The 22,408-nt window shown below is 40.4% G+C and overlaps 2 protein-coding genes across 4 annotated transcripts in view; one reads left to right on the forward strand and one right to left on the reverse strand.

Moving 5' to 3' along the window:
- Nucleotides 1-268: 268 nt before the first annotated feature.
- On the reverse strand, nucleotides 269-19,443 carry limk2 (LIM domain kinase 2). 2 transcript variants are annotated; one of them, XM_080765296.1, is made up of 16 exons: nucleotides 19,219-19,443; nucleotides 18,779-18,869; nucleotides 12,827-12,962; nucleotides 7,062-7,171; nucleotides 6,419-6,607; nucleotides 5,984-6,089; nucleotides 5,289-5,503; nucleotides 4,946-5,132; nucleotides 4,700-4,786; nucleotides 4,307-4,438; nucleotides 3,785-3,841; nucleotides 3,425-3,490; nucleotides 2,906-3,080; nucleotides 2,718-2,773; nucleotides 2,469-2,626; nucleotides 269-1,817 (listed from the first exon to the last, which is right to left on the reverse strand). In XM_080765296.1, the coding sequence occupies exons 1-16, from the start codon at nucleotides 19,232-19,234 to the stop codon at nucleotides 1,607-1,609; spliced, it is 1,992 nt and encodes a 663-aa protein (XP_080621422.1). In that variant the 5' UTR covers nucleotides 19,235-19,443; the 3' UTR covers nucleotides 269-1,606. The 2 variants fall into 2 exon arrangements, with proteins under 2 accessions (XP_080621422.1, XP_080621421.1); XM_080765295.1 differs by having other exon boundaries at nucleotides 270-1,817; nucleotides 18,779-18,875.
- Nucleotides 19,444-20,079: 636 nt separating this feature from the next.
- LOC308317192 (sodium- and chloride-dependent GABA transporter ine) overlaps nucleotides 20,080-22,408 on the forward strand; it is a 30,099-nt gene continuing 27,770 nt past the window's right edge. For both annotated transcript variants that reach the window (XM_080766046.1, XM_080766047.1), the window contains exon 1: nucleotides 20,080-20,774. In XM_080766046.1, coding sequence (XP_080622172.1) covers nucleotides 20,513-20,774 — 262 coding nt within the window. In that variant the 5' untranslated portion in view covers nucleotides 20,080-20,512. The remainder of the gene's footprint in view (nucleotides 20,775-22,408) is intronic.

The raw sequence follows: 22,408 nt of genomic DNA on the forward strand, positions 1-22,408 counted from the left end.
ATTTTTTTTTTTTTTTCATTTTCCAGATTTTTTTTTCAGATTTTCATTGGTGGGCCAGTCATAATGGTCCCGCGGGCCTGATGTGGCCTGCGGGCCTGAGGTTGAGTATCACTGGTTTAGGCCATGGCACTAAATGACAATGTAAGCTGCCATGTGGCCGATATACAGAGGGCGCCCCTCACTTTACACAGGTGTGATTTATACAGATATGAGAATATACCATATTACAGGTAATATTGCAGGAAGACAATTTTTTTAAATTAATCTTTATTTATGAAACACTACAGTGATACAATTAATAGTAGTAGTTGTCAGTACCTTAGATAATGCTAGCAAAAAAGAAAAACCTTTTACATCTTTATTATACAAAATGTCTTAAAATCTACAAATCCATGATTCCCATTAGAAAGGACATCCAATTAGAGCCAGAATATATACATATTTCTATACAGTTCTTAATAAGAAAAATATACAAATCCAGTTGTCTGTACAAGTAACCATTTTAATAAGTTGCAATGTCTTTGAAAGCTCAGCCCTGTTGAACACAAAGCAGGATCACATGAATGAAGAGCAGCAATTTAACACTCCCCTGTATGTGTGATGTACAATTAGACCAACTGCAATTTTCATTGAAAACAAGCTAGTCAGTTACCAAAATAAGAAAACAGGAAGACTAATCACAACTGTGCGCAGTCAATGGTTTAAAATATGAAAAATGAATAAGCCAATCATCTAAAGAACCATAGATCTGTCACGTTAAACCTAATTATGATTTACAAAATAACATACAGCACTACATACTCGACCAACACGTGTAGTAAATCAGTGGTCTCTAGGTAGAAAATTCACTATATATATATTTTTTTTTAAATAAGAAAAATTGTTACACAACATTTAAAGGTAGCATGAAATATAAGTTTCTCCTTGGTCAATAAAATCATAACATTCTTACTTCACACCTCTCTGAACCTAGGTGTGTTGACTTGGGGGCTACTTAGCGTTTGGCTTCCAATTCTACACAAGACGGTAAATAAAGTTTCCTCTAAATCTATTTACTGTGACATGTCAATCAGCCAGGTTGATTCACAAATCTGTTTTCTTTGCTGTCGTGGTGAAGTGAGGCTTCTCGTGGGCAAGGACTGGTCTCTGCATTCCACACATAGCAGACAATAACTCCAGAGCCAAATGGAAAGATAGAAACAAGCCACGTGAAACAAATCCACTTTCACAAGGAGGCTTGTATTAAATATAGACCAAAGATCGTCCACGAGATTAGGACTCCTCCTTTGTCAGGCACAGGGCCTCAAACAATTTCAAATGTTTCTGTAACACACGATAAACATAAAACAAAACCCTGCATTTCCTGGTGCGTGTTCATCATGTGACCTACTGTAACAGAAAAACTAAACTAGATTTTTTTTTCTTCTTGAAATGCAGCTCCTTCCTTGTTTCATCACAATGCAGGCCTCTAGCATAGGAAGGAGACTGGTCCAGCTACCTCAGGTGATCCAGTTTCCATAACGTCATAGTTCTTTCTTTTTCTCTTCTCCCCATCGACTGTATACTGTAGATGCAGCAGTTCAAACAGGCCAAAGAGGCACTGGTGCTAGGTACCATTGCCAGTAACACTAGATCCATCTGGAGAAGCTACTGTTGTTGTTGCCGGGTCTGAGCTCCGAGACAATGAACCGATTTTGCGGCCGTGAAGTCGACACAGACTTTGGTGCAGTTCATCCAGTCCAGCAGGCAGGGGGATGCCCATTTCCTGGTTGAAGGCCAGAGCTTCGAAACAGTCCTCCAGTTTCTGGAAGGGTGGCCTGGGGGATGAACACATGGGGGGGTTAGAGGTTAAACCCAGGCTGAATGAGGTGAGAGAGAACATGAGGAAGCAATCTGGCGGTGGAGGCGTTCCCCTTGCACATGCAGGACTGAGATTGTATCTGAAGGTTGTTTTTTCACTGGTTCTACAGAGTCTACAAAAAAGCCTGGATAATGTCACACAGGGTGAAGCTGGAGAATTTTCCCACATGTAGCCTGCTTTACAACCTGAATTTCTCCTAACATGTTACCTTCCCCTAAATTAATAGCCATCTTATTCCACTTTTTGGCTTATTTCACATTTGTTTAACCTGTAATCAACCAGACACAAAAACAGAAGAAAACTGTTCAAACTAAATAGTCAAAACTAGTGGATATTCTGCCTCTACCCATGATCAACATATTTTCATTGGTTGGAGGCTGTAGCTTGCACCTGGTTGAGTTTATACTGTGTATGTTAGTAACTTAGTACTTAAATGTATTGTTAGACAAGTTCATGTGTTTTTATGTGATTAAAGATGGGATAATGAGCACCAAGAGACGTAATAGTGATTCCGTTAACAACACCATCCGACAACTGACTATCCAGTACTATCCATCCACCCCCAACATTTTTGTGACTTGGGTGTTCAGTAACACTGAGGACCCACCGGTTCTCTGGTATGAGATCACAACAGGCCACAGCCAATGGAAAGAAAGCTGGTGGGCAGTCATCTGGGAGGAACTTTTCCAAAAATTTGTCAACATTCAGGCCAAAGTCCATCGTCCTGGGAAGGCACTCTGGGTCTGCAGACACCTGCCCGATAATCTGAAACACAGGACCATGGACATAATAGTCAACCCATGCTTTGCTTGTTTGTATACACAGTAGATGTCCTAATGTATAACAATGGTCTTACCTCGCAAAGCACAATCCCATAGGAGAAAATGTCCACCTTCTCATCATAGCGTTTACCTGAGATAGATAAAATACCTTTATTAATCCTGCAGGGGATATTCAGGTGCCAGAGACACCACAATAAAAATATAATGAACGTTGTTGAGTTTTTGGAGTATCCTGTGTATTATTCTGGCATGCGTTGCTCACCATTGAGCATCTCTGGAGCCATCCAGTAAGGGTTCCCCACTACAGTATAGCGCTTCTTGCGGTCAATGCGTCTAAAGACTCTCTTCTTAGAGGTAGGCTTTTCAGATGGGGGTTTAACTTTATCCTCTACTATGAGCCTGGAAAGTCCAAAGTCAGCAACCACCACTGTGTTGTCCTGTTGAACACATGAATATATTTATAAGGTGCAATCGATTGTGGGAAAAGTGGGTCAAACAAACCAAGGCTGATAATGCATGTGTAAAAAAAGGTAGAACCATAAAATACCTAATTATTTAGCTGAAGGCATTGCTGGAGTAAAGTTCTTAATATAAAAAGGCATAAACTGAGGGATTCGTGACAAAATCCAAGATCTTGAACATTTTAATTTAGACTCTTGCTCTTGTATAGACAGTCTTGGGCAGCGAGAATAGCAGATCTACAAGCTCACAAGCTTGTAGATTGTCTATTTTCATATAGATCAGGGTTAAGAAGCATACAGTATTACTGATTGTTACCTACCAGTTTAACCAGGCAATTATAAGAATTCAGATCTCTGTGTATGATGCTCATTGAATGAAGGTAAGCCTGAAAACAAAGATTATACAGTTATAGTTTGCAATAAATACTGTAGGTAACACTAACGTTTATTTGCATGGCCTATTTCATTCACAGAGGCAATTAAAATGCATAAAAAGGCATTTAAAGAGTAATGATATAATCTGCAATAAACCTTTGATGTAAGTAAATATGCGTCAGTACTGATTGAGTACACCGATTTTGTATTATGCAATACAGCTGCCCACAAGAGCTAAAAGGATACCGTATGCTTTTCTTTTCATGAATGTTAATGTCTTGGTAGTTTGCAAGAGGCCAACTCACCATTCCAGAAGCAATGCTCCTTGCAAAGCTCACCCTCTGCTCCCATGGAAACGGGTCCTGTTAGGCCCCATGGAAGAAAACAAAAGGATAAATGAATAATAGATGCTACTCAAATGGTGAAAGAAACTGATCACTGTTACAACATTCATATACAAAGCCGGAGCTATATAACCATTGTTAAAGGTTTTGTTGTTAAATGATCAAAACAGTAAAAAAAGGAAAAGGAATTCTAGACCATATGGTGTCCTGAACTCTTGAGTCAGTGGTGGGAGGAGGTGTGGAATTTTCACCTGGGAACACTTTCTACCCTCATTCCACAGCTCTGCCAGTTCACATGCCAGCCAGCCAGCCCACTATAGAGTCAAGAGCCCTTTATCTTAGTAGAGTTTACTCGAGGGCAGCTCCATCCCACACAGGACCAAGTACAACACAGTACATTCAATGGCCACTAACGTTTATTTTGGTACTGTGCTGTGGGACAAGAAAGGGAGGGAGTTAAGTGAATCAACTAGCTTAACGCACCGTATCTCTAATGAAATCCTTCAACGTGCCTCCCTCAATAAATTCGGTTATCAAATTCAGTCTCTTGTCCTTATATAGCACACCGATGAACTTCAAAACATGGGTATGCTCCAGGCACCGCATTACCTTGACCTAAGGAGCAATTGAGAGAGTGACAGAGAAGGAGTGTTAGAAAAGATCATGCAACTATTGCCATTTCAAGAAGGTAATGAATGGAATCCAAGTTCTACCCTGCTGAAATAGCTTTTGTGCATAAACAAATCCGTTGAGGACTAGAATAAAACCTTGTATAAAATAAAATGTACATAGAGGCAAAACGTAGAATATTTATACAGTTGTTGGTATAATAAATCATAGCTGATAGCTTTGCTAGTAAATCTAGACCTCCTTTACCTCTTTCAAGAAGGTTTTCTGGGTCTCCTCATCACAACGGATTAGCTCCTTCATCACCATGACTTCTCCTGTGGCTTTGTGGGTCACCTTTTGGGGTGCACACAAACCAAATGCAAAGTTGAAGTACAGACATGAGAAGCAGTAAACTACAGATATCGCATTGGTATGAATGATAAATAGAAACAAAACTGATGTAAAAACAGTGCAAACTCTTGGATGGCAGGATGTGGTCAGTTAGATGCTAACCTTGATGGCCTGTCCAAAGAAGCCTTTTCCAAGCACTTCACCATGGATGAGGTCACAGGGCCGAAATATGCGATGAGAGCAGCTATTGGAGGATCGCAAGGATTCAGAGCGCCCAATATCCCGTGTGAGACTAGGGTGCTCTTTTGGAGAAGCTGGCCCTGGCGACTTACATATGCTGCTACTGCGCCTATAATGGAGAACAGTGTGGTAAGCAATTCGGTATAAAACACACAAAGGCAAAACCTTTGATTCCTAAACTGAAAAATTATGTCCATCACAATCATTATATTTTTTGTTCTATAAGCATCATGTTGTGTTGGCTGCTTGGCCAACTGTAATGTACCTTAATGATCTTCGCTTCAGAGTGCCATCATCAGTCACATCTGTCCTCTCTAGAACAGCATCGGAGGGTGAAGAAAGGCGCATGCGTGAGGTGGCGGGAACTCCCATCTGGTTCTGAGAGGATCCCAGCCTGAGCCTGTCCAAACGCTGCCTCACTGGATCATACTCTATCAGCAGGTGCAGTGTATGGCTAGTTTGATGGATAAGGTCATCAACCTGAACATGGCCAAAGAAAGTGAAGCATCTTTTTGAACAAAATGTCATAATGGGCATAACTGTAAAATAAGACTGGCACGTCGTAGGTTAGGTTAGTTATCAAATTCAGTTGTACAACAGGACTCTCGTAGCTTAAGAATTCTAATTACATTTCACTGCAGCAGAGAAATTATTATTGGAATGCACCTCAGGGGAAACAGGATAGGTGGGAAGGAAAGTTTTTAAGAAGTGAATGAAGGCAGAAATGGAATGTATGCTATGGTGAGGTTATGAGAACGAGCTACTGGAGCCATGCCAGATACCCTACTCTCCCTGCTAAAGAATGTGTAAATGATGGAGGAACGTGTGGAATCTCAACAGGATCTCATGACATGTACTGTAATATACTTTAGTAACAGTTTATGGATTACAATATGTTTATTCATACAACATGAACATTCATAAACATAGGGCGTTTCACATGCTGAGGTACAAACTCACCTCCTCCTCCATCAAGGCTCCCACTGGAAGGCCATTGATCTCCAGAATCCTGTCTCCAACGTGAATCGCATTCCGAATCTCTGGACTTATAAGCATCCCCCGAACCCTGGAGAAACACAGCACCAGTAGTTGTATTTTATGCACATAAAGAATATAATGGGTTGTTAATCTTAATTGTTTTCAAAGAAGCTCATGTCTGTTATTCGGCCAGTAACTACAGACATTAACAACATAGGACAGTGTCTGCGATCAATGACAGTGTGCATATATTTGAGCTGGTAAAGGTTGCATCAACAAGTTTTAAGGAATCAATTACAAGCATAATGCAATGTATTCAGTGAGACCGACACACTTGCATCCTGTTATTTAGAAAGCCTATAATCAGTGTCACGTAATTCTGCATTACGCATACGGTCTCTGCAGTGCAACACTTACTCTTTGACTTGGACACTGGCTGAGCCGCTGGTCACGTCCCTCACCACTTTGACGGAAAACCCCCTCTTGCCATTGGCAGCAGAAGGCATGGAGATGAGAGTTACTGTGTGTGGAAGGGAGTCTAGGACCGAGTCAGATGAACACTTCTCCAACATGGGTGTGAGAACATCCTGCTTGTAGCATTTTCCGCTGCACACAAGTGAAGAGAGTGTGAATCACTACTTGTGTAGGTGTTAGTAATCTATGGTCCCAAATGAAAAGTAACTGAATATTACCACGGTGTAATAATTGAGCTAATGTCCACTCATTCAAATGATTATGCATTACAACAAAAGTGCAATAATATTAAGGCTACAACTTATGATCTAAGTTAAAAACTATTGGTAATTGCTGATGAGACTATAAGATGCAGAGCTCACTGCTCCTCCGAGAACTAGTTACTATAGAGACCATGTCCTCTTAACTATTAATCTTTAATGTACGGTACAGTATCTGCATTTGTATTTCATCAGTTCCTTCACCAAACAAATACCCCAGGAATGGTATAAGGATTCAAACATGTAAGATTCTGTTGAATGCCTAAACACATCTGCAGCAAGAAAAACATTTTATTAGTATTAATAATAATAATAAAAGGTCTTACCAGTACAGTTTGGAATGTTCCACCAAGGCGTATGTATCCCTGTCCTCAATCACCACCTTGCAGCTTAGACACACAAAGCACTCTGGGTGATACTTGTATTCTCCAGCCACCTGGGAGGACAAATGCATTGGATTGACCTTCATGTTACAGTCAGGGTGTATCCTCAGAGAAGGACGCGGTACTATGTCGAAGGTGAGCATTCTGTGCGGCACCGAGCTCTGCTATTTGGGAGGAGAAGTGGGTTATGATATACAGTGGTGCATGCAACCCTCCTCTTCTCGTTGAGTATGACACATTCAGTAACACCTGCTTACCTCTCCACCTGTCTGGAATCTGCTATGATGTCACTACCTATACAGTCCTAGGCAACTCACTGCTCCAATGTTCTCGTCACACCTCCCATTGCCATTTGCCAGCTCACACTCTCCCCGATCATGTTCTCACGAACGCACTGGGAACACACCGCCTTAATGACAGTTAATGACCCTTTCCCTTTCTATGAGTTATCTTACACTCCCAACCAGCTGTTCTTTCTCTCTCCCTCGCATGCAAGATGACATCTTGCATGCAACATCTCCTCTCTAGGTATCAAAGAGCAATGTGGCAGGCAAATTCATGCACACATAATGCTAAATGATAGACTGTTTTGGCATGTGGCTTTATTTGACTGTGAAATGAAAGGCAGGACAGAGAGAGGGAGAGAATGAAATACAGTACAGCAAGATCTTAGCCTTCATACCGTTTCGTACTCTCTACCAGGTGGGGAGCTCTGATCTGTCTCACAAACACGGCTGATGTACTTCTGCTTCAACTTAACAGTAGGGTATAGATTTCATTTGTCAAAGTGATTTGCTCGAGGGTAACACAATTCTAACTAGCTAACCAAGGCTTATAGTTGTGTCTGGTAACAAAAACAGAAAGATATGTCAATGGACACCTGTACCATATTATAGGCAACATTGAAACACAAAATAAGTGATTACGGAATTACGTCAGCCATGTTTGTGAAAAAGCGACGCTAGATTCATTTCACTTAATTAGTCTACAATGCAGACAAGTCCTTATTAGTCTACAATACACACTAATACGTCATGCACCAAGCTTAATATTTAGAGAGATTTAGAGATTATTTGAACTAGACAGAACTATATTTTGATAGATAGATGCCCTTCAAGTGGTACATTAGAAGACATACTCAAAGGTAGATACTGCAGGAATTACTTTGAAACACAGAATCTAATGAGGGGAAATTAAATGAATGAGAACTCCCCCCCCCATGTGGACTGTGAATCAGAGTGCCGAGAAAGGATTCCCTACTGCTACTACGGTAAGCATTGGGTGATGTAAGCCAAATGAGTGCAACCTTCAAGTAGTCTGGCTGTGACTCCCTGGCTGCAAGGCAAGAACAACATCACTGACCCCAGTCACAACAAGCTTCAACATGCCCACGCACACTAGTGGCAATGTTGGGAAACAGGGAAGGAATACTGCCGTTTTCACTAGGTGTGAAAACGCATGCCTCTTTTTTAAAGAATGGGGTGTTTTTCTTAATATATACAGTATATACTATACTAGAGTTTGTTGCTGTACATTTTCCCCTCTAAGCAGAAAAAAAACTTTGATTATCAAAGCAGTTTTATTTTAACATACCGTAGACCATTTACAGTACATAGATGATTAACAGACAATTTACAATGTGACAGAGAACAGTAAAATGTCACAGCACCCACTAAAAATAAATTCCCAAAGTGGAATAAAACACTGTTTGCTTCAGTACAATCTGCACAGTAGAAGCCTTTGGAACGCCACAGCACTCACAACTAGCAGAAATAGCTTTGCATGGCTTGTCCCAGCTGAGGGCCCCTGATGGTTCTGTTGCTTGGTAAGTGGCTGCCAACTCAAGCCTGCCAAAATACTTGGCTACATGGACTAGTAAAGCGAGATTAGTAGTAGAAGCCAAGACTAAACAGAAAGAGGTTCATTATGTGTTTAGTTTGGTGGCACGGAACCCTTCGGTTTAGACTCCACATTAGACCAGTTAAAGCAAAATGAGTTAAACTAAACTAACTAAAGAAAAATAACCCTGCATGTGACCAGTGAGGGATAATACCATCAACCTTTACTATTTTGTTTAAACTTCATAGATACAAAATAATGAAAAATATGTAACATTTTATTTTAATGCCTCTCAAACGGTGTATGGGGACCATATTAAAGTAAAATATGAAATAAAGAAATAAATGCATTAATTAACACCAACACTCAACGCTTAAGCATTCTAAACTTCCCTTTTTGTTAGCTGTAGTATTGTTAGTTGTTTTGCCGATCATTGTAACTTTATTAAAACTCTCCTGCACTACCGTTTAATGCATAACCCAATGTTTGTGGATCAGTGCCTCCTTCTGTTATTCATTAAACTCTGTTCTATTTCAGTCTTCATTAAATATCTCTCGTCTCATTGACAAACCTTCATGTCAGCCGTTGAACAGAGCAGCTCCTTTATTTTTGAGGGGCGCTAGCCCCTCCTATGCCCAGCTTTCTGGGTTTGTGTAAAAACACAAAAAACGGCTTGTGATTGGCTGATCACCCCCATGGCGATGATTTGATTGGCTGAGCAAAGTACATATTGAAGATAAAAGTGAGGACGCAGATTTTCCTGTTAATGTAAAGGAAAAGCTATGAAGTGACAACTAGTGAAAGGATCCCGAATAAAATCAATGAGTTTAAAGGAACATTAGTTTGTTGAAACTCACAGCTTTTATTTATCCCACTTGTGTGTCATCAACTAGAAAATGCTCAATTATAGTGAAACATATAAACAATACAAAGGAAATTTACCAAAAATGAAAATAGCCATTTTCCTGTAATAATATGAGCTAGTACTGCGTCTACACAGCCATCCCACTGTGGTGGACTTAAGCTAGGTAATGGAAGCCCTCCAAACCAACTTGTGAACTTCTAACTGTTCTTCCCTCTCCAGGTCCCCACTAGGTCCAGTCTATACTTGTAGAAATGAACTGTGTGTGAAGGACTTCTGTAAAGAGAACAGAGCAGGCCTGGAGGCAAGCAGGGGGGGTAGCTAATACACATATGAGGACAAAGGCCCAAGCTGCTTTGTTCCACAGCAGTTCAGTGTACAGCATCGCTCATCAGTCTATGTAATCACCACAAAACCAGCCTGCATGATATTTTTATGAATGTTAGTTAGCATTGATCTCAATCACTGGGGAGGAACTGGAACATGGAGAACTTTGACCCACTCTTTCTAGGGGGTCTGGTATGTTGAGTTGAAGGGAAACATTGGCAATGTCTTCATGAATACATGCAATCAATGACACATATTAAAGCACAGCACTACAGATTAGTACAGAACCTAACCTTATAGTACAGCCTCCCTATACCAGTGGATTTCAAACTTTTTGTGCCCATGACACATCAATGGTAAGTAAAAAAAACTCACACATGTATTCATATTATGTGCAAAATAATATAATAAATCACTTTTCTTTTTTACTAATAGCGACTAGAGTTCAAACGAAAAAAAGGTGAAAGGATGCAGAGACACAGCTGTTATCAGGGACTGGGGGGGACAGTATCTATGTACTGTCTCTCTCTGGGCAGAAGGCTAGTGGCTGCCTAGTGACAGAATTTCTACAGTATGGCCCTCATTTATCAACGCGGCATATGCCAAAATATGGGTGCACGCCGGAATTACCGCAATTGTCGCCATTTATCATTTCCGCAAAACCTTGAACTTGAACCAGGACAAAAATCACATCAGGTCGGGAGCTGTCGGTTGCGGCGGGCAGCAAGGCAAGCTGGGGAAACTTTTTTATTGGCTTTTCCATCATGTAACCATGGTTTCCATACGTTGTGTGGTCGTATTGCAGTTGTTCATGTCACAAAAATGAGGGCGAGGCTTGATTTCATAGGGCGTGCCAGATTGATTTCAGCCGTCACATTTATCAATGCTAGGAATGAAATTAAGGAAGGATGAGCTGTTTGCGATCACTTTTTAAATGCCGTGGTGACGTGAGTGTACTACAAAACCGACACTTGAATTTGGGGCAGATTTGACACTCAATTGATAAATGAGGGCCTAACTGTACAGTAACTTGTTTTTATAGTTTATTTGTGCCGTTTCAAGTACAGGCACCCATCACACCCCCTAAAAAACCTAAAAATAAAATTCATGAATGCACTAATGATGTAGCTTATATATTTCTGATTAATCCTGCCAAAAGCTGACAAATGTGCAAATTGTGGATGCCTCCACATGCCAAATAATAAATTGTACCACAAAAACACAGCAAAAATAGCCTATAATCTACAACCTCACAACGTCTTTGAGCCTAATATGACATGCCGAAAATAGGGACTCCGGGAAGAAGTATTTTCAGGGTGTGGCTCTGCAAAAGGCTAGCTCTCTATATAAAAGGGTTGGTTTGTGTGTCTATGTTGTCTGTCTGTGTCGACTCCTCTGGAGATAATCTTGCAAACCACTGAACCAATAAGCACCAAATTTCTTGTGCACACTGCCAGTAGGCCACATAAGTACCAATACGATATACAATGTTTTTTCACGTTTTATACTTTTTCAAATACAATAATTAACTTTCATTGCATAATGGATGGAAATCAATTGTGCCTGTAGGCCTTTGGTCCCAAACAGTGTGCCATGAGATAACATCACAGGATAACATCACAGGCTGGTCGCTGGGGGTGCAGGTCTTTTTTCCCGACAGCATATTGATCCGAAACCTCAATCCTAACCTAACCCTAACCGCAAGCACGGGAACAGCGCATGTCGGACCATCGCTTTTTCGCATCGCAGCGAATGTCCCCCCCGCTGCGAATCGGACCATTGCCCCGTCGGCTAGAATGCTGTCGGAAAAAAGGCCGCCTCCCAGTCGCTGGCTGCTCTCATGTGGACCCGAGATCCATATCATACTGTTACATTTGTTTTAGGGTATGGAATTTACCTCTGTATTGGGAAATGAGTACACACAAAATACTCAGTAAAAATAATTATAGTAAATTAAAAGATAGTTTATTACTTTTTGTAAAGTTGTATATATTGCACTAATGTGGGGTTGTCGAAAGAATTCCAAGGCACACCTAGACTTGTCTCATGGCACACGGTTTGGGACCAAAGGCCTACACAATAAAGTCATGTGTGTATAGTGTGTTGATATAATAATTAAGCTGTAAGAGACTTGAAACTCTTGAAACTTTCTTCAATGGCTAAATTAACACAGGATTTGACTGTGTATTGTAACCTAGTCATGCACTTAACATGGTTAGCATTTTAGGCCAATGTTTATTAGAACAGGAACTGAAACAGGTAAAAGGCATGAATAAGTAATAGTCGTTGTGCAAAAGGCATTAAGTCAGAATGTACATTTACAACAGACTTTAATTTCGCTCCTATGCCACTAAAATGTGGAACGCCCTACCAATAGCCATTAAGAAATGTGAATCCCTAGACTCCTTTAAAACAGCTCTCAAAAGAGCACTTTTTTACAAGCTACAAGTCCCCCTCTCCTCCCCCTTTTTTCCATACTGTACACATTTTGTGTGTACAGTATGGAGTGCATATTTGTACATCTTTAAATGTTCTGATGAATTGAAAATGGAGGACCCTGATGTAAACAAGTCTCTGGTTTTTATCCTCGTAGCAGTTTTTGTATTGACCTGTACTTTCGTTGAAATGTACCCATTCTACATACTTTGAATACAATTTTCAAACAATCAATTAAACTCACCATGGCAGGACCCGTCATTAGCAGAGAACAGCCATGACAGATCTCCCCAAACTTCTCCCAGTAGTGTTTGCGGCAGTATAGCTTGCCATCCTTCTCATAGTACCAGTTAGTCAGGTGGTCACAGCACACAGAACACCTGTAGAGAGGAAAACAATACACTTGATAACTGTCCTATGCAGGAAATAAAGGAAGTAAAGGGAAAAGAGTGAACCAGTCATTTAAAAATCCTACTCCTAATACTTTTACGGGGGGAAAAGCCAAAATCTATGCCCAAACTTTTTAGTTTTAGTTCATTTTTCTTCAAACATACCTTATATTACAGACTAGTAAAAGGGTTTCAACAATAAGAAGGGAGATGGTGCTGCAGAAAGCATCAATCACTGCTGAACATGATACTTTCTCCTCCCAGGTTAGACAGGAGTGGAACATTAGCTGGAGGCCCTTTCTCTTGGATGACAGCATGTACTTTGTCTGCGTTCATGAAGGTAAATGTATTAGAAGCAGCTTGTTTCTGAGACATGCTAGGTCTTGCTTGTAAGCTGCTGAACTGCCTAGGTCATATATCAGGAAGAACTACCTGAAGCTGCAGTTATACAATTCACAGCTAAATAAATCCGATAGGCAGTGGTAATAGCACAGAGTGCAGAATACACTAGGACTTTTGGTCTTAGCATCCACTTTGCACCTCCCTCCTCTCCCCCAAACATGGGTTTGTATAGACTAGAATAGACGCTCAGCCAAACCAGATGCATATCAGTGGATTTGAACCCATGGGGCTGTATTTTGCGTGTCTTAAGTACCAGGTCTTAAGACCTGGCGGCGTGGACAATGCTCTTTTGCCACTCATAATAGCCAAATGGCATTGATCACGCCTCGGGTAGGAGGCTGCATTATGGAGGACCCCACTCACCCAGCCCATGAACTGTTTACCCCGCTCCCCTCGGGTAGGAGGATGCATTATGGAGGACCCCACTCACCCAGCCCATGAACTGTTTGCCCCGCTCCCCTCGGGTAGGAGGATGCATTATGGAGGACCCCACTCACCCAGCCCATGAACGGTTTGCCCCGCTCCCCTCGGGTAGGAGGCTGCGCTCCATCAAAGCCAGGACTGAAAGGCTCAAACGCAGCTTCTATCCGGGGACTGTCAGGCTACTGAACTCTTAAGTCAAATAAAATGCACTTTAGCTGTTTTTAATATATTTTTTAATATGCTGCTCAGTTTTAATGCACTGCACTTTTTTACGCTTATTCTTTTTATTGATAGGTTTTAAATATATACTGCTGGTCCTGAGTACGATTTAGGTTTTATATGTGCAAACATATGAAATGACAAATAAAGTGAACGTTGAACCTTTATTGTATTATGTGAACACTCCGAAAACACTCAGACCCATGCATTGTAGTGGTCTCTGCAGTGCAGCAGGTAGGCTATAGTTTATCTAGGGTTTTAAACATTGGAACAGATGATCCCAGAGATTAAAAAGCTCCTTGGCAGTGGCAACATGTGGACAGACCACATGTGCCTTTCTCTATTGATATAGTTGGAAGGACATGAGAATAGGCAGGAAGTTATGGTCTGTGGTACAACGATCTTTGGGTACACACAGCAGTGTTTGATTTCATTAACATCAGCAGTCATGGTATTTGTATTAGAGGCCAACCGATATATTGGTTTGGCCAATATATTGGTTATTTAAATTGACGACATTGGAATCAGCATTTTATCCAATCCGATTTTTATCCACTTTCAAGTTTCAACCTGGCACCCCAAATCCGATGCATTGTGAGCTTTTAGATGTAAAACAGGGTTTAAGTGTTAAATAAAATAAATGTATGTTTGTCTGTATTTTATACTTTTATACTACTTTTCATAAAGAAGTTTATATACTTTATCTATCAAAAAGGTATTTCACTGTGCTTATTTGTATTTGTTAACTAAAAAGTTGAATGTTCTCAAACATTAAACTTTCACCTAAGTTTTGAAAATTGAGCATCAGAGCATCCTTGGCAGGGACCCTTTCAGAGTGCATCCCATCCTTGAACAAGAACAATTTACTGACAAGTATAGTAAATGCCCAGAGGTATTACACAACAAAACAAAACAACATCTGACAGATCTTAAAGTGCATGACTTCCTCCAGCCTGTAACATAGGAACTGGTCAGTTTGTGTGTGTGTTGGGGGGGGGGCACACCAAACTCAGGTGGTTATCCTAACAATGCAAGTCCTGCCTACACAAACATCAAGGTAAACATCACTCATTTCCTCGGATCCACATTCCAAGGGGAATGAATTCCTGTGTTGGAGTATAGTAGTAACAAACTGGTCTGGGAGGGTCTATGGTACTGGCCTTGGAAGACAGAGAGGGAGTGTTTGACTTTTCACCACGAATCAAAACGGTGTGCGTCTACAAAGTGTGTGTGATCGTTAACATGTATGAACACATGTTGGATATTGAATTTAAGACTACTTATACTATATGTATGTATATATATCACTGTATGTATGTATGTATGTATTTGTATGTATACACGCATACACACAAACAAATACAAAAAAAATTAACGCAAAACACTGCCATGACTCAGATGTACGAGAGCATACCCCATGTGCGCAGCCAAACTACATTTGGGTTATGAGCTCGATATGCATAGTTTAGGTTTTGGACAGGAGAGCTGGTGATTTAATCCTGTTGGCATGTGGCGTCAGTAATGGCCCCTACACACTGCACGATATTTGCTCCGATTATGCTGTCTGGGAGCTTTTTTAGCACCCGCCGACAAACCCCCCCCCCCAATCTGACGCAAGATCTGGCTTTGATCGCAGAGGTTTTGTCGCTGTGTGTGAAAGGCTTTGCGAGAAGCGTCGATAAACGCTCGCCGATGCCTTCCTGAGCGTTTCTGAATATCTAGCAGGTTTTATATGTGGCTCTCTCGCCGACAGGACATATGAACGCCTATGGGTTTGCGACTGCACCCCGAGAAGGTCCGTATTACAGCCAATGAAAGCACAGGACAGCTGTGTCTGTGAAGACAGACGGTCTGTATCGATAGATGGATATAACCTTTATTCTGGGGGAGAATTCAGGTGTCATACTTATTCCTTGGGAAAACCCAACTGTCATACATATTGGTAGCTATATTAGCCTCATATTGTTTTTAAATAGTCCAACCAACGCATCTCACTTGAATAATGTTGATAAACGGCGTCGGAATCTATGCAGCAGCACAAACATTTGACCATGTGTGCTCTCTCTGTGTGTGTGTGGGCGCACGCATATACGGAGAGAGCCACAGAATTAAAACCCGACGTGGAATCGTTGCCGCCCACAACCATGAGAAGTTGTTGTTTATGCTGTTTCAGCTAAGCTGTGTGTGCGCAAAAAAAATCTGGATTCAAACATTTCACTTATCAAACTGCAATGCATGCTAGTGCTTTGGAGAGGATATCCAAAGCACTCTCTCGCTCATAAAATACGCTCTAAATAGGCCTGTCACAATTATTACATCATCGTCTAATCCTCAAAGACTAATAGCTAAACAGATTTTTTTTTGTTCACATGCTTCAGTGTTCAACGACAAAAACAATTAAATTGTTAATTGCAATCTGTGGGTTCTGTTGCTGTGTGTGTGTGTATATGTGTGTGTGTGTGTGTGTGTGCGCGCGCATAAGCCAAGTCTAGACAGCGGCTAGAGATCCCAGTCAGATTCCATAGCCCCAAAAATAATGATTTATATATATATATATATATATATATATATATATATATATATATATATATAATATGAACTACTATACTCTAGTGCCAAAAATGTGGAATTCCAATATCATAAATTAAAGATGTATACTGCTGCAGCAGCTCTCTGCCAATTCTGATCCTTATTTGGAGCAACCTGGGAGCCAGCTTTCTTGAGAGAAAAACAAAGGATTCTGCAGTCAGTGTCTGGGATGTCGAACCCACATCTCTGAATCGCTGTCTAGGAATGCAGCAGTGGTGAGCAGAGAAGTGTACAGTCTGCTCTTACCTATAGGCCCCTAAGACACTGCCAGGTTTATTGGAACATGAATGACATCAGCCTATAAGCATGATACAGAAGGTACCAGTACAAGGAGGGCATGATGTGGACAATGGACAATAGCAACACAGGGTAGCATTTACAAGGAAGCCGTTTTAGTCAGTCTTGTACTCCAAATGGAATGCAGAAATTCCATTCTCTGTGTGCAAAATTAACACTGTAAAAGAAAAACCTGAAAAGTGTCAAATTACTACTGAATGTTAGTATTCTAACACCTGTCAGGATAGGTGATTTTAGGCCAGCGGGATTGGCTGCAGTGGACTGAAATGCAGCACACTTGGCTGACAGACAGCACAGTAGTCCAAGTTATATACAGCACTTAAACGGGAAAAAAATAAAAGAAAGAAAATGTGACGTAGTTATAGTGCTATAAAAGGAGCCAATTATAGAAGAGAATAAAATATGGGGTTATGCAAGGACAAGGTACTGCTAAAAAGATTTAGGCTTCTCAAAATTCACAAGTTGCAGCTGTTTCAGTTGTAAGAAATCATACCCGTGTGAATTGAGGGGCGCTAATATATTAAAGTCTAACTCATGTTGATTAGGTGATGTAATGGTGATGTAAAGCAAACGATGCAAACACAAACATTAAACGCCATTAACAATAAAGAGACAATATGACATAAATTACACATGACATAAATGTATTCTTCATTCCCTTCAAACAAACATTGAACTAAAGACAAATATTAAACCTGTGTATAGGACTCAAAAACAGACAATGTATGGACGACTATGTTATATGAACTTTAGTCTCAGAATTGCCTCAAATAACCCATAGCCAAATTCCTGTCGTTAAAAATATTGGCAAACCAACCTCTCTTTTTACACCCAGATCCAACTACTCTCTTTTTATCCACTGTCATGGAACTGTCAGCCTCAATTTTGCAGAGTGACCATGGAGACTGTCATTAACAGAGCCGTCAAGACCCTAGCCTCTACTCCAACCTCATGACCATTATGTGACATGCAATCAATCATGCATTGATGTGACAGAACAGAACTGGTACAGTTTAGATGTGTCATATACCCCAAAACTGAAAACAACTGATATTTTGAGTCTGACGGAGTCATCTTATCTCACACTGTCTGAGAAATAAGATGACTCAAGAACATTGTCAGTGACAGAAATAAATATTTGAAGGTTATGAGTCTTGACAAATGAGTACATTTTGTAGGGGTGCAACAGTTAGCCTATTCGAACAAATTGATTTCATCGGTTATACAGAATACGTTTAAAATCATTTCAATATAGCCAATATTATATATAATATAATGTACATTTAGGCTATTTTAGCATGATATAAAAGTGTTTTATTTATGTATAACATTTCTGTGTTCATCAACAGTATCTCATGGCATTAGTGTCCTGTCATGTGTCATGATGAGGATGCTACTGGACAGCTCATGTCAGCTCCAGACCAGTCGTATAATCATTAAACCTTTGACTTTTCTTCTTCTTTTTTATCCCCGAGCAAAGTCCGTCAAGATATAGGAACTATTTGACTGGCCAGCTGAGAGTGAGACTGATACTCTATGTGACAGGCAGGCAGCAACAGAATAAGAACACCTCAGTTTGGGCATTTGGTTCAAAAGGCACAAAATGTATCCTACAGTAAAATAGATACGGCCGTATCTATATGGCTCTGTGTTTTTGGCTCTTAATAAGAGCACACGCTTTACAAAACAGAATGCCCGAGAAAAGGGTGGCACGTTGACTAACAGAACCAATTGTCTACATTTCAATGCAATTCATTTCCTCTTTCAGCGGAAACAAAACGTTCCCCCTAAATACATAGGCACTCTCTAAGGAAAAATAATAACAAATATTTCGGAGGCAAACAGTATTAAAGTGGTTGATAAAGTAGAACACTTACTGAAAGCAGGCGTTGTGCCAGGTGTCTTGAAGAACCTTCTTGTGAAACGAGTCCTGAATTGTGTCCCCACAACCCGCACAGCGATGTCCATCTGTACCTGGAACACACATGATGTATCATTCTTCCATCATGCATCCTTTAAAGTTTACTATGCTCAAATACATCTAACGTCATAATCATAAACCATTTGATGTATTATCATATCATAACACTTTTAGCCTGCTAGGCTGCTACCCCGTAACGTTAATTTGCCAAAGATAATTTGACTTGCACTGCAGAACCACTTTAGATAGGCTAAATGTAGAATCACATCAACAAAAGAAACATGTCTCCCTCTTCCAATTCAATGGTCAATTATGCCGCTAACAAAGGCCATATCCCGCATCATCAGACTAATGGAAACCCTGAGTTTAGAGACGGAAAGAAATGAAATGTCTCACCTTCCAGTTTCTCCATCTAATTGCTGGATTTCGTCGTCGATATGCGTGTCCTTTTAAAAAGTTCTCATACAAACGATCGGACGATGATGGGCATTTGATTGTTTCATTTCTACCTCACCGTCCATCCAATAATGTCTACGGCGCAGACAGCTAGTTAAAGTAGTACAAAATAAAACACACGTCGGTCAAAATCTCAACAGTGAAAAGCGACTCCTTCTGTCCAACTTTTCCTGTTGGCAGGAGAACTGACGTAATGCATTCTACATTCCTGTACGGAGAGCGGAAGGGATCGAACTGCAGCACCTGGGAGCACACTAGAAGCAAAGAAAACAACCGTACACACAGAGCCGAACCACTGGCTCCATCTACTGCCCATTTGAGCGCACTACTGTCATAGATAGCGGAACTCTCCTGGCACGACCGTTATTGTCGCTAGATGGCAGAGTAAACTAGTGAAAGCGTACGACCACGAGTTAAAAGAACAAAGAAGTTATTAAGGTTGGTCCTCCAGGTCACGATTTTGTCATGTCGAAATCAGTGAATCTATTTGAAATTGTCAGACTGCATAGGCCTACGTGATTTTGTCACCAGAAATAAATGACTAGTTTATCCTTTGCATTATGTTCATGATGCAATTAATGTGTAGACTTCAGCCTACAAAATTAGTAAAATATGAAGGAGCCAAGGAAGGAGGGCATAGAAAAAAATCATAGTGAAGGAAAATTACTCGCCCACCCACCAATCAAATGAATTATCCTGTGGCCAATCAGAAGGCCCGGCGTGGACCCGCTCAGTGGGGTGGACACCACAGTGGGAAATGACTGTCCACTCCACACACAACATGACACCGTCGCCGCCGGTAAAGACGTGACATAACATGCGAAATCAGGACTGGAGGTGATAGATTGAGAGCGTGCGTTTGCGGGTCACATGATAGTGGTCGCCGGTTACTCAAAATGCATATAGGTCTTCTTCTTCTATGGCACAATGACATGACAAAACAGTTGTTTTCCTAAGTAGCATGTCTGCATGTATTTGAGGAAGGAAGTGTGTCGTTTTCACATGGAGGTTTATTAGGGTTGCTATCCAAGAGGCTGTATCTGGGGCTATTATTCGTATTAAATGTTAAATGTAGGGAATCGTCGGGAATGATAACTAGTGAAACGCATCTCTCGATTTAACGGTTTTGTCAGCTTAAGCTATTTTATCTTGTCTTACTGTCTTACACAACATTGTGTACGCTACCTTGATAAGCAAATACGATATATTATTTAGTCTATTACAAAAGGCTGCAATGGGAGTCGGAGCTGAAAACGACACATCGACTTTGAAGATACCATTCACCAGTCACCGTGAAGCAGCCTATAGTGACAAGAGGGGGATTATTGCTCTGAAATCGTCCCTAGACCATTCGACCCCCAGCAGCGTAGGGGGGGTCGGGGCACCACGAGCGACATGGGGTCGACGGCTGGAGTTCATCCTGGCAACGGTGGGGTACGCGGTGGGACTTGGGAATGTCTGGAGATTCCCATACCTGTGCTATAGGAGCGGTGGCGGTAAGGATGCTCATTAGCCCCTTGGGCTTAGATTGTAAATGTCCCAGTCAGTGTTAAATTAATGTTACTCTCTCTCTCTCTCTCTCTCTCTCTCTCTCTCTCTCTCTCTCTCTCTCTCTGTATAAACGGGTCCATTTGGTTACATTTTGTACACTCGGAGTAGGCCTATAAATGTGTATAAATAACATATCAGATTTTGTGTAGGCTATATATATATATATATATATATAGCTAGCCTACACAAAATCTGTAGGCTATATATATATATATAGATATATATAGATATAGAGAGAGCCATAGCCCTACAGATGCCCACACCATATGGACTTAGCTACAACCTTATACTCTAAGCTTACGGTAGCTTAAAGTATAGGCTAATCAAACATAAATTAAATACTGTACACCATACAGTAGACGACTGAAATAGTATTCATGTTGCACCCCCTGCAGGCTCTGTAATAAAGAAACATTTAGTCTACACTTATTTTGCTCTAGCTTATAATTCTGCTCAGCTGCTGTGCTATATACCATTTTTGTGAAACAGAAAACTCTTGTCCATCATTGTTACTCAGAGGGTATTCTATATTTACTGAACAGGTTCATTATCAAATCATTAAATGGACAGTCAATAGTAAAAGAATATAGCCAAGCTTATAGATATACCTTTTGCCCAAAATAGAGATACATAATTATTGATTTTCTTAATAAATGTTTGATTATCAAGACCCAGATCGCTGCCGTAGCAGTCCTAGACTACGATGTAACCTGAAGGTTCGAGTCCTGATCCCAATGGCCTTTGCTGCGTGTCACTTCCTATCTCTCTATATCCCCATATCCTGTCAGCCTATTGTCCTATCCAAGGCATGAAAAGCCCCAAATAAATCTGAAAGTATAACCACCTGTTGAATGAATACTAAGCTCATAACAATAGGCTCAGGTGCATATAACCACAATGATTTACACAATTAATAAAAATAATTATATAATTAAAATACAAACATAATACAAAATAAATCATCAACTGCATTTTTCTGTATATGTATTTTAAGGAGAATTCTGACAGATGATACTGAATTTGATAGCCTTAGACCTGTCCCCCAGGAGGCAATTTGTGGTACAGCATAGAACATTATACAATTACAAATATTTCTGATTGTGTATTAAAATCACATCAGATAAATAAAAACAAACATAAAGCCTACAGCTTTAGCAAAGCCCAGATAATAATTTCCTGTAAGCCAAGTCCTTGGAACAACAAAAAAGACACCAGAAGAAACATTCCAGATCTTAAGGGGTTAACTGTTATATGTAACTGGGGACAAGAGAGAGACCAGAGATAAGATTAACCAATACAATCTTATAATCTAAATTGAAGTATTTTAAAGTGCATTTTTAGCAGGCATAGTATAGTAACTCAAACGTATCACAATAAAGTTTGTATTTTGAATATGCAATAAAATACATTTCCCATCTACTCCAACCCTATTCACCAATCACCACCACATCTGATTAAATCACTCAGCATCAAATTAAGGCTTAAATATGTCTGCTCATGCTGGGAAATATAAAATTGTTGTTCAGTTGCTGCCTAGATTTTCTTTTGATGAAAACTGTTACAGAATTCAGTAGACATA

Source organism: Protomyctophum bolini (genome assembly GCF_963924005.1).
Source record: "Protomyctophum bolini genome assembly, chromosome: 6".
Classification (NCBI taxonomy): domain Eukaryota; kingdom Metazoa; phylum Chordata; class Actinopteri; order Myctophiformes; family Myctophidae; genus Protomyctophum; species Protomyctophum bolini.

Bases quoted from the DNA above. Each gene is read 5' to 3' on its own strand.
- limk2 (XM_080765295.1), bottom strand. The intron at 5,133-5,288 runs GTACATTACAGT...TCTCCATTATAG, and splicing joins CTGAAGCGAAGATCATTAAG to GCGCAGTAGCAGCATATGTA. The intron at 2,627-2,717 runs GTAAGACCATTG...CCTGTGTTTCAG, and splicing joins ATGGGATTGTGCTTTGCGAG to ATTATCGGGCAGGTGTCTGC.